Source organism: Stegodyphus dumicola, chromosome 1 (assembly GCF_044657685.1).
Source record: "Stegodyphus dumicola isolate Sdum_Otavi_A_Nest chromosome 1, ASM4465768v1".
Lineage (NCBI taxonomy): Eukaryota > Metazoa > Arthropoda > Arachnida > Araneae > Eresidae > Stegodyphus > Stegodyphus dumicola.
Window position 1 is genome coordinate 138,841,621 of NC_140768.1, and position 13,183 is coordinate 138,854,803.

General features: G+C 34.5%; 1 protein-coding gene across 6 annotated transcripts in view; it reads right to left on the bottom strand.

Moving 5' to 3' along the window:
- Nucleotides 1-989: 989 nt before the first annotated feature.
- Nucleotides 990-13,183, bottom strand: part of LOC118193164 (uncharacterized) — a 120,924-nt gene continuing 108,730 nt past the window's right edge. For 5 of the 6 annotated variants that reach the window (XM_085821355.1, XM_085821345.1, XM_085821343.1 and 2 more), the window contains 2 exons: nt 10,917-11,177; nt 990-1,319 (listed from right to left, as the gene is read on the bottom strand). In XM_085821355.1, coding sequence (XP_085677481.1) covers nt 10,923-11,177 — 255 coding nt within the window. In that variant the 3' untranslated portion in view covers nt 990-1,319; nt 10,917-10,922. Of the gene's footprint in view, nt 1,320-10,916; nt 11,178-13,183 lie in introns of those variants that run through there. The other variant, XR_015042379.1, reaches the window with a different exon arrangement.

Consider the following 13,183-nt stretch of genomic DNA (forward strand, 5'->3'; position numbering starts at 1 on the left):
GAAATTTTAATTAACAAACTGAACGATTTCAAAGTACAGTGGCAAAACTGTACGAAAAATGTAAATTTTTATCTCCAGCGCGCGAGACTGTGTATCGGAATTCTAAAAGTATGCTGTTTTTAAATTTTTTATGATTTTGCAGTTGAAGACTCAGGTGTTAGAAACACATGTCAGCAGGCACCCTGGTTACAAAACCACATCCTGTGTTGAACACGTGCGAAAATGGCATACCTTTTCTATCCTAAAGTGATAAAGTTCATAATGGAGATAAAAATTCTCGTGAAAGTGCGATTTTAGTCCTGACTTGTTGATTTAGCAGGTTCAGTAAGGTTTTTATCAGAAGGACACCTGAATTTTTTACAATGTTTTAGGAGCAAAATCGTGGATGCGAAATTTCTCGTATCCACGATTTTGCTGTTGAAATGAATCACTGCTGATGGCACCAGAAATCGGATCCCATTGACGGAATGATGAATTTATAGAAATCTTAAGACATAGGATTGGGAAAGCTTTGCAAGGGCATTTCAACATGAGTGGGTTCTATGCTCCATTTCCAAATCTGTCAGAAAGTTCATACTGAAAATTAAAATTAGTCATCTAGACTGGCTTGGAAATTCAACAGACTTTATTCCGAGCAAAAACTTCTGGAATATTCTGAAATAACTTCTTAGCAAAATGAATCGTACGATCAAAGAGCGCATGCTTAAGAACACTATATAAGCGTGGTTTCATGATAAAGAAGTAAAAATTTAATGCACAAATTAGTGCAGTCATTGTCTAAAGCACATTCTAGAGATCATTTCTGCTAAAGGAGAACATATTGCCTGTTAATTTTATTATTATCACTGTATATGCATGTAAATGATCCAAATAGTCGCTTTGTCACAATAAATTTGCAAGTTATAGTACATTTGAAGTAAGAAACGCACCCAAAAATGTTAGCTATGCAAATATATTTTTAGGCAAAGATGGATAAACAGAAGCATCTATCGAAAAGCTACGGAATGTTTTATGGCGATCTGATAGCAAGTAAGATTTAGAATTAACAAACAAAATCAGAATAATAAATGGAACTGATTATCTAATACAAAAATTACAATATTTTTTTTTTTTTTTTTTTTAGTTAACAAGCACAAAATTAATAAGACATTAAAATATTTGCAATTTAGATAAATTTGTAAATGTCCAACATGTTAGCAAATTTTATTTGTAATATTATATACTTATAATATTACACATTTAAAGAAAATTCACAGTTGCAAGAGACTGCAGTTCGAGTATTCATTCGACACCTCCACCTGGAATTTCAGTACTCCAACCTAAAATTAAAACAGAAATAGATTTGTAATGTTTTACAGCAAAACTAGTGAAAGGAGTTCTGAAAAAAAAAAGACACGATAGGAATTCAGTTGCTAAATTCAAATGTTTAATACAAAGTGTCCCAGAAATCGGAACAGTCTCTTAAACAAAATCAACTAATTGATGCATCAGAGTATGGTTTGTAGTGAAGTCCGAGATGAAATGTTTTGGCAAAAGATGAATTTTGTTCTTATTTTTTTACCGATGTATAGCACTTCATCGTTAATATTAAAAAAGTAAGCACATCTTTAAATTCTTTAAAAGAAGACACAGAATTGAGAGAATAGGATGGATCGACATTATTTAGTGGCATTGTAATATGCTCCCAAAAGCAAGCGAATAATGTTACCTAATCTTCATTTTCTCTTCTATTCTTATATTATGATACTAAGAGGAGATCTGTCTGTGATAATTTGAATTCAAATGTATCTAATTAAGGTTCACGTCCGACAGGAAACACCGGTTCTCTGAGCAATAGGTCAAAACTATTGAACGACTGCTCTTAGGATATATGAGAAATTGTCTTATTCTGAAAATGAAGGAGAAATTCAATGTCTATTGTTTAAATATCTATTCGAAAACAACATACCATGTCATTTTTATGAATGCAGAAATATTTCATAAATAGCATTTAAAAATAAATGCTTATGGAATATTTTTAATGATTAGATTCTTGCCATTACATAGGCCTTTTTATGTGTATATAGATATAGTACGTGCGAGGAGGGCTTGTTTTTTAGAAATATTAACTTCATAATATTTAAAGCCTTTAATTAGTACTTTAGATATGAGATAAATTTCATTATTTTCGGATAAAGCACGGCGAAGTTTCAGAGAATTCATTTATTTCTGAAACTAGTTTATCTTTTTCACAGAATTCTTTTATCTGTATGTGATAACTTGCATATAAAATTTTGTTGTTTCATTTTGGATAAAAAGAAGAATAAAATTTATATGATTTTCGAACTTTTTTTTACTTCATAATACGTTGAAAAACAACTTATTTTTATATGTATTTCCTTTTATAAACTCTTCGTTTAAAGAAATACAAATATTTTGCATTATATAATTTAGAATACAATGCAATTCAAATGCTCGTAGTTAGCTGAAGCAGCAGTAAATTTTGAAATTTTATAATTTCTAAAAAGAAATTAATCCAACATATGATGTGTAACAAATTCAAATATATTTTAGGGAAAATAGATCTTGTTCTGTTAAGAGAATGATTATATATTTTCACCATAAATCTTATCTTGTGATAAATTAACAGGTCTATTCACGGGTCCTCATAATCAGAATCATTAGTTAAAAATTCTAATCGAAAATCATTTTTAGGGCAGAAGCAAGGTACGTTCATTTTCATCTCCAACTCAGTTTTCATTTAGTGGATAATTCAATTATTTCTGGACATTTCGCTTTGTGAGACTCTTCATGGTATTAACTTAGGCATTTGGGGACACAACAAGCATTTCGCAAGGCAATGACAATGACATTTGCCACTGCCATGTTGCAAGCCATCTAGCGTCATTTAATTACATCTTGAAAGGCGACCTGTCTTAGGCATCTAGCAAAAATGAATAATATATGCTCTAAATTAAAAGTTCTTCAATACCTCTGAGATCTTTGATAATGTACTTCAAAATCTTCAATTATGTAACTCTACCAGAAGACTGCGCGCTTCGATCTTCTGCAAAATCTCTTCAAAGGACAGTTCCTCGACTATTAGTCTTATCTTTGTGTCCACCACCATGACAAATTTACGATGCTCTAATGTGTCTACCATAGTCATATACTTATCCCTTCTTTCTCATTATGAGCCATCCAGTTCCCTAGCGTATTCTTCCTCTTCATGCGATGGCCAACTTTGTATCAGTTTTGAATGCAACAAGGACTTAAATTTCAACTTAATTTAAGTCCTCAACTTAAATTTCAATTATTTCTTGGATTTCAATTTGTTTCTTGAATTTGAATAATTCTTCTGATTACTCACGAAGGTTTCACGAGGAAAAGCACTACATCGGCAAAACATGTAAAACATAAAGTCTTAAACATGTACTTACGTGACTACCCATATATGCTCGCACGCGCGGCAGACAAGTGATGATTTCCACCTAGAAAATTCTACTGTCATATTTCTGGTACTTATTTTTATTGCATTATACCTTCTTTTTTCCTTGAAAAGTATCATAATGGGAATGTAAAGCTTGCCTGGTAACGAAAAGAAAGCATTACATTTTTTCCAGAAATATGGCATTTTGCTCCAAAATAGATAATCCAAAAATTGGCATTCCATGAAGAAACAATCTTCTTAAACTATCGATTTTTATGGAAAATTTTAGATTTCGGAATTTGTGCTATACTCCAATGTTTTCAAGCGAAATCAGATCGCTGCGCAGACGGATACGAAAAATAACGTGCGCAGTACAACGTTTGTGCAATTTGTCTCTGGTTTATTTTAGCGAAAAGTGATCACTTTGTAAACGGAGAGACTAGTGCAAAATAAATAACTAAAATAAAAAAAGTATTTTTTGAAAAAGATAAGGTTTCTTAAAAATAGTGTTTTATTAAAGATGTTTCTTTCTTTTTAATTTTATTGACTCATTGTTCCTTTACTGAATTCTTGGTGCTTCATCATTTCCAAAAATTTCTTTTGTTTATCAGCTTGGTGAACATTAGTTGCCAACGGGCTGGCAACATTTCGGAGATGAATGCGGATAATAAATACAAATGTAAGTTTTCCAGAAATATCGCAGTGCGGTAATATTATTATGCAATCATTTGTAACTGTGCTAAAAAAAATAAATGATTTATCTCAGTACAATGAGGCCGCTTTTCCTGCAGGTATCTCTGGTTTGGATATGCATGTGGAAGCAGGATCAACAAAAATTGCTATTCTCTAAAATATGCTATTTCGTATCATTTTTAATGTCTCTTAATTTAAGAAATAATGCATTCAATAAGACTTAAATGTCGTACTTACCAACAGTGAATTTTTAGATTGTCAAATAGGTGCTTCAATTCAATAAAAAATTCATTTTTCAGGAAATTACCGAAATTATTAATTAAGACCACGCGGTTTCTCAAAATTTTAAGAAATAATGTATCATGATCTCGATTGGAAACTCTTAGGACTGATTCCTTCGAATCGTGTATTGTAATGACTCGCCTAATGAGCTATTTCTGCCTGGTAGCTCCCGTTGACTAAAAGTCGCATACTTCAGTTGTCAATGACTTATTTCCCAATTCTAGCTGAATTTAAAAATTTTGCCTCTTTTTTCATTTCCTTTATTTTAGTAGCCGTGTTGCAGCTCAAACCTTGTTGAGATCCGATGCTGCTGTGTGACGTCATTACGAACTATGAACTCACGGGGAGAGATTACTCGAGAACTCTGAAGGGAGAAGTTGCACGCAGCGTCGTGCCAGAATTCCAAACTTTTAATCTGCAAATATATTTGTAGATATTTTGCGTCGTATTGAAATGTGTTTGTAAAGAATGTATTGAGCATTTTTGGATTATTAATCTTGAAGGATTGCAGAAATGAAAAGGAGCAGGATCAACAACCAGTGACCCTGGCATGAAAACGTTGAGAACAAGGTAAGCACTTTTGTTTTAGCTTTATTAATTAGTTGAAGTGAAAATAACAAATAACACACACATAATAATAATAATAATAATAATGAGCCTAGCCAGAATAAAGGGCAACGTGTACGTTTGAAAAACCACCGCTGGACTGTATTAAAACTTTGGACTCAGAGGTGACTCTCGGTCACTACTTGATTTGATCCGGTAATTCGACGGGTGACTCTCCATTGACACTTTATTTGATGCGGTAACCCAAGATGTAACTATCGGTCATTTGATGAGGTAACTCTCGATCTGTTTGAAGCGATAATTCAAGCTGTAATATAGTTTATTTAGGTTTGATTTGGGCAATATCGCTTTATGAATGTCTTCAACAATACATGCGTATTAAACTACCAATCTTGGTAGGGCCCACACCTAGAGCCCACACCCTTGGAGCGAAGGACTTTGGTTGGGGATTCGTATCGATGTATACATGGACAAAGTCAAGAGAATGTGCAATGCAAAGTTTCCGCAATTCTCTGAATTGTTTTAAGTGAAAATAGGTCAATGTGTACATGAGTACCGAGTTTGTGCAATTCTTTGACTTGTTATTTTCAAGTTGGCGATTTTAAGAAACGTGCCAAGCACTGGACGATTCTGCACTTTCCCAGTTTGTCACCAAGCGTGTGGGCTCTCCTAGGATTTTACCCCAATCTTTAATACGTTTTTTAGATTTATTGTCAAATCTAAATGTCTCATTGTCTTATTGTCTTCGACGTTAGTTCAAACTTGACAATCGTGACAACAGAATATTATTTTCAAAGTTACGGAAACTAGTAAGCATGGAATACCGTGAAGGAATAGGTTTAAATTATGATAGTTCGATTTTTCGTTGATGAAGAATGAAATTATATTTATGCGTAGACTACTGTACGGCAGAGAAGAGGAAAGCAGTCATAAAGATCGCGAGGGTTGAAGGCGAAAACTCAGGGTAATAGACCGTGAATGTGAAAGCGATAGTCATTGCACAGGTGGAAGCGACAGAAAATTCAGAATAGATAACTTGCCCAGAATCCGAAGAAATACTGCAAAGAATCCTGTCTGTATCCGGCGAAACAGCCGCAAAAGCGCAAGTATCTTCGGACATAAAGAAGAGCCATTACATTTTTGTTAAATTATTTTAAGTTAGCTGTAAGAAATTCACCCAATATGCGAAAAATCGTCTCGAATTATTTAACTCGCCTGAACGAGCAAGGCCGCGAATGCCAAGAGTCAATACTTAAACCCTTATCACGTACGATATTTGTTGCCGGAACAAAACGTTTGCAGCAACTGTTCTGAGAAACGCCCTTTGGCGAAATAGGGTTACCATCTTCACTTGGTAAACAGGCTGAAAGCCAAACAAGAATCAGTTATCGCTCAGATTGGCGAAATTGAAGTTTCCTTTTAAGTGACATTCGCTTCTTCGTGTTGTTTTGTATCGCTCACACGGTTTTCGTTTAAAACTTTATTGTTAGTAATGGAAGATAATAGAAAGGTGATTGCTATCAAGTTAATCACTTTGATCTCCACTCTGGCACTTCAAGTAACAGATAAGCACACTTCTGGTTATAGTAATCAATTACATCAGTAATAGCCAAATTCTGTATACACTAAAAATAGTTTAAAACGTGTGCTGCATAAGTCTATTTATCAGACATTATTTATGTGCACTTTCTGTTGTCTGCATTGCAATGAAAATTTGATGGCTCACTGGAAAATTTGTGACATGGTGACCACCTTCTGACATTGACTAACTTTATGGCTCATAATTACTGTTCTGTCCATTCAAACAAACAAACAGAAAAAAAAAAAAAAAAAAAAAAAAAAGACATCTTATAACAAAAGTCTATATGGCTGATATTTACATCCTCACAGCCAGCAGATACTATTCAGTAAAATGAAGATCAAATAAAGCATATGAATACATGAGCAATCAAACATGTGCGAGTTATTTACTGTCCCATAGAACACTCGGTAATACACCTAAAACACATTAATTATACCAACTCTAGAAATTAGGTGGTGCACATCATGAGTTTATTTTATGTGATTATGGCAAAGCCTCGAGAGATATCTGCCTAACAAGAGGGATCCCTTTGTAGAAGATTTTTTAAAACTGGCTCGTATACCAGTTACAAAATGGGCAAACCAAGGAAACGTCCTGTAGCCAGTCCGTTCGCGGCATTCTAAACTGAGACAGAACTACCAGTGTTCAACGACACTTCGGCCACTAGTAGGCCCGTGCACTTAATTGGAAAGTGCAATTCATTATGTAAACAGACATGAAGGTGATAATCAGTTGTGCACTGTTTTAAGTAATCAAATGTTATAAATGCACAGCTGTTACATTTCTTATTATTTATTAGTCATGTTTTTGTTTCGTAGACCATACATATGATATAATTATGAATTAACCCAATAACAAAATGTGTACACTCTTTAGTACTCAAATACTCATCAATTATTTTTCAACTGATTATTACATACCCATAATAATTTGCAGAGAACTGATGACTATAGTTGCTGCCAATTACATAATCGTTATCTGAATTAAAAGTAACTTCAAATAAACTTCTTGGCAATGTTCATTTTTGTATTCATACATACCTATATATACACATCTAATAAGTCATATATTTACATACAGATAGAGAGATGCGATGGTTTAGAAGTTGTTAATATACTATATTTATTAGTATTAATGTAATGAATAAGATTTATATTAATGAATGTATATACAAATGTTTTTCATCGTGCATAATAATAAATCCAAAAATTTCCAATGTTTCAATATGTAGCATTTACAATAAAAGTACAGTTTCTAATGTATTTATAATCCAAAAAGTATTTCATTAATAACATGAAAATAATAGACAAATTTAATGAGTATTCTCATTATTACATAAGTTATGCTTTTCTTTTTTAAATGCATCTTTTATGCTGTTTAAAATGTGTCACCGATTATGCAATTAACAATTTAAAAGATAAGTAATTAGGTGAAAAGCCGCGCATATACAAACGGATTTAAAAAAAATTATTCAAATTTAAGAAATAAAATTCTATAATATATCAGTGATAATACACGATCAGCATGAAATACGACAAATTTGGCGAACTTTTGGCGACGAACAATTTCTAAACAAATCCGAACTGCAAGAACGTTGTAAAATACTGTCAACTCTGAAATTTCCACGATTATATATTTAATGAATATATACACATTTAAAAAATGACTCAGGCAGTTGTATTACAACAAAACAGCAATAATTAAATCGGCCTCTATTTCCACCGTGAGAGCCATCGCCATATTGAAAGTTACCCGTGATCCTTCAGAAGCAGAACTTTCGTCTGATTGGTTGAACGTTCGAGGAACACGTCTTCAGCCGGAACATTTTTGGACAAGTGTTAAAATGTTGCTCTTAGCTGGGACGTGTTCCTCCTAGCTAGCCGAAACATTTCTCGGAAGCCTCCCGCTTAAAGCAGTGCTACTAGAATCTCGTTTCTCGGAATTGTCCCGGGTAAGCGCGCGCTTCCCTAGAAGTGATAGTCTCTTTAGTTTTACCTACACGTATCTTTGAAGTCAGGTTTATGGTGATTAGATTATCTTCACGAATCTAAGATTTAGAGATTGAATGATTTTAAAGAAAAATATTTTTATGGAGATTTTAAAAAATGAGAATATATGCCATGTTACCTAAAAATCAATTATGTTAAAATTTATATTATTTTTTCCTAAAAAGTGTAAAACAAAAATGCACAGTAAAAATAATTAGTTACTCTATTATGATTTATTGTGTAGCTTGTATTATTCAATGGTCATCTTCGTTAAATCCAATGACTGCATTCAGTCATACATTTGGAAATGATGGAAGCTGGCATTACAATGTTCACAACCATATAAAGATTTATTAAATCTCAGCTATATACTTCGCAGTAACAAACGAATGAGTTCAGCATAATAATTGCCACAGATAAGCAAAAATTTACCGCGAACCATATACATTTTGATATTTCACCTACATCAAACATGAATGTTAAAATGACGGAAAGGTCGCGTCTTGAATACATTGAACTGAAGTTATAATAATTAATTATAATGTCTATTATTAGATGCTATTTTTGCTGAAATTAGCTTGAACTTTATCATGCTATTTTCCGCACCTCATATAATCTCCGGATGGCATTGTCACGCGTACAAATTCACGAGAACCTTTCCTGTAGGAAAGTCAAAATATAAAAACAAAAGGAGACCCTCGTCTTGGGAATTTGGCATGGTCAATCAGTCTCGTTGAACCTCAGTTTAAACTTATAAAAGCATTGCTATTACGGTGGTGGGCGAAGAAGAAGTTGTAGTTCCTGATCGAAAGATGAAATATGAGGGTTGGAACAAATTTTCCTTGCCTCTGACAGGAAAGATAAATTTGCATCATTCGCGAGATGGCTATGTAGTAAGATTTCAGAAGTTTCTAATAGGCAGTATGTACTGTATTTTTGCTCATTTGTGCTAATTATTATACTGAACTATTTAATTTTTACTTCCTTGTACGAAGTAAAAAGGAAGTATTGTAATCTCGAAAAGTTTCAGGCAGCATATTTCAACGAAAATATCCATTTTGACCGCTATCGAATGCAATTTAACAATGTTTTTGTGTGATATCTGTACGTAAGGACAGAATAAAATACTCTTTTACTTCAAAAAAAATTATAAAACTGCTTTAAAATTAATTCTGAAGAGAATTTTTTGTGGCGTCTGTACGAACGTATGTACGTACGTATCTCGCATAACTCAAAAACGAGTAGCCTCAGAACGTTGAAATTTTGTATATAGGACTGCTATAACATGTAGGTGTGCACCTCGTATTTTGGTTGCAATCGGCCGCACCAAACGTATGTAAATATATTTATATATATATTCGCTCTGTTACCCGGCTCAGTAGTCTCAGTTTCTTTATATGTTGGTAAATTGTACATTTTTTGCTTTCATAATGATTGAATTATGTTGTTTTTATCTTCCGGTTTAGGATTTTATGCCTTTAATAAATCTGTGTGCAATATTTTTAGAATTATCAGCAATTTTAAAGTTGTTTAATTGCCGCTAAGCCTTTTTTAATGACGGGCATTTATGTTTACATTTGAAACAGGAGACTAGTGGATTTGTTGCCAATCTAGAGAAACTTAGCTTCGCAACAACAAAGATAACGCCTTCATTTATTATTTAAATCATGCTTAATCCTTTCTGGAAATTTTTTGAGGAAATAAGTGTTTAAGATTTACTTCGTAACTTTATATTTTGAGTTTTTATGTATTTTTACCTTGTCGCGAAGTGAGAACTGAATTAATTAAATGAGAAATACTCAATCGTCTGTGAAAAACTGCTTCTTTTTTGTTTTCTTTGCTTTTCTTTTATACAGCATTCTAGCTTTATTATAGTATTTGAATAGAACATGTGGCAACGATTAGATAATTCTATTCTTTAAATGATATAAATTTTGTGCATTATGAGTTATAATATGAACGAAATATATAAGTTAACTGTTATATAATTATTGTATTATATAACAGTTAACTTAGTTTCCGTTATAAAATTATTATAAATGTTAACTGTTATATAATTATTAATACTGTTAAGTGAATCTAGGGCCAGAGTGTCGCTATGGTAAACAAATACTAGAGTGAATTTTAAAGAATGCATTTATTCTATTATGGTTTATGCGCTGTCGGCGAAGTAGATTTAATTCAATCCAATAATTTTAAATGAAATGCAAGAAAAAATGCATATAATTTAATATTCCAATACAAGGAAATCATATGGTGTGCACATCAGATTTTTTGTTATAAAATGAGCATAGCTATTTGCTTGAAGTACTTGCTTGCATAACAATAGAAGCAAAATTCCACACGAAATATTTAACAAAATATTAATAAGAAAATATAAATGGCGTCAACTTACTCAACATCATATTAACCATCCAAAAAAGGATTTTATCCAGTTGAAGACCTTACTCACGATGTTTGTAATGATTCTATATATCGTTTTGCAAACAGCTTTACAAACATCTATGATGACTTTGCATCCTCTGATGAATAAATTCTTGCAGAAACTGAAAAATCCTGCTATCCTAAACCATGATTGACCACCACCACCTTCTCCTCCAAAGATTTCACCGATTACGTCTTGCAAGTCTTCTTCAGTTGTTTCTTTTGGGTCAATCTAAAAGTAAAATTACATTAGGTATAAAACATTGATTACGTATGAAGTAAAAGTTAAAACTAAACGCATATTTTAGCAAGTTTGGTTAAATAAATTAGGAAACATACCCTATACCTATTTATTTATATCAAAATCAAGATCGAAATGTCGCGTTGCGTCTTTCATAAATTGACGTTGTAATAATCGTAATGTCTATCGCTGGATGACATTCTGGTAGCATTAACAACAAGTACACACACTGTCGTCTAATGCTCATATGACATCTGCGTAAGAGTATTTGTTTGTGTTGCCAGGCAGAGTTATGTCTTTCGTTTTCATAACTGAAAGTACACTGGTGTGCAAAAATTATTGACGAAGTCGAAAAATTAGCATATCAGCTGAACGAAGAGGCAGAGCGGGCAGAAAGACCAATCAGGAGATTAAGTAAGGTGATGTACGGTAGCACATGCGCAGATATGCAGGTACACGTAATGGGGGAGTGTCTGAGTAGTATAAAGCATGTTGTCGGTGTAAGATCAGTATTTCTGGCAAAGAGATTGCACGCCGTATAGCAGTTAAAATCACACCGAGTTGCTGCCTCAGCGAGAAATGGCAAATAATCAATCCGTTAGACGACATCTGGATGCTTTTAACCGAGGTCGAATCATTGGGAAGTTGGAGGAAGGCCGCAGTGTGACAAGAGTGGCTGCAGAGTTCGGAATTGCTCACAGCATCGTTTCACGACTTTGGAGACAATTTCAAACTACAGGAACAGCTATCCGGCGGTTTAGTAGTGCTCGTCCACGAGGAACCACACCCGCAGATGAACGGTATATTGCCTTACAGGCCAGAAGAAACAGGCGGCAGACAGCGGAAGAAATCGCTAGACACACGACACAGGCGACTGGACGACCGATACCGCGTTTTACCGTGGCCAGAAGACTGCACGGTGGTGGTCTGTTTGCACAACGCCCTGTACGGTGTGTACCTCTAACGCCTGCCCATCGGAGAAGGCGTGCTCTGTGGTGCCGGGAACACCGGAATTGGAGAGACAATGAATGGGACGAGTACTCTTTACAGATGAGAGCAGATTCAGTCTGAGTAGCGATTCTCATCGCATACTCATCTGGAGAGAGCGGGGAAGCCGCAATCATCCCTCGAACATCATTGAAAGGGACAGGTATAGAGGTGGTGGTGTTCTCGTTTGGGGAGGCATCATGCTTGGTAGTCGTACATACCTTCACATCTTCGACGCAGGTTCAGTCAACGGGACCCGTTATTGTAACGAGATTCTTCTTCCATATGTGCGTCTTTTTAGAGGCGCTATGGGTCCGCAGTTCCTTTTCATGGACGACAAGGCACCATGTCATCGCACAGTAGCTGCCGAGCAGCTCTTAGAGAGTGAGGATATTGAACTTATGGATTGGCCGGCACGATCTCCGGATCTCAATCCCATCGAGCATGTATGTGATTTTCTAGGCAGACGCTTGGCAGCTCGTACCTTACCACCAGTAACGATTGCAGAGCTTCGATTGGCGCTGCAAGACGAATGGGCAGCAATGCTTCAACAACTCATTGACACCCTCATTCTTAGCATGGGCAGACGCTGTGAAACCTGCCTAGCAGTCAGGGGAGATCATATCCCCTATTAAAGACCGGATGTTTCTTGCTGGACACCCATCACAGGGATGTTTCGGCCTTCAGTCGCATTGCGCTCCATGCTACTTTTTCAATAAAGCTTCTTTTTATCCCTCTGATTTCTCTTTTAGTAAGTGTTGTTTACATTACTCATGTCCTTACGTATTGGGGATCTTACGGTATTAAATGTGTTGATTTGGAAAGCTTTTGTACAAAGTTATATTGAAAAAACCGTCTCGTCATTAATTTTTGCACACCAGTGTATTTGAAACTGGAAAACCGAGTACAAGAACATCATTATAAATATAATAGCAAAGCAACAACTTGTGCTTGGCTTAGATTTTAACCTATCATTGCCAATCTTAGTTAGAAATTCAATGAAATTTTGC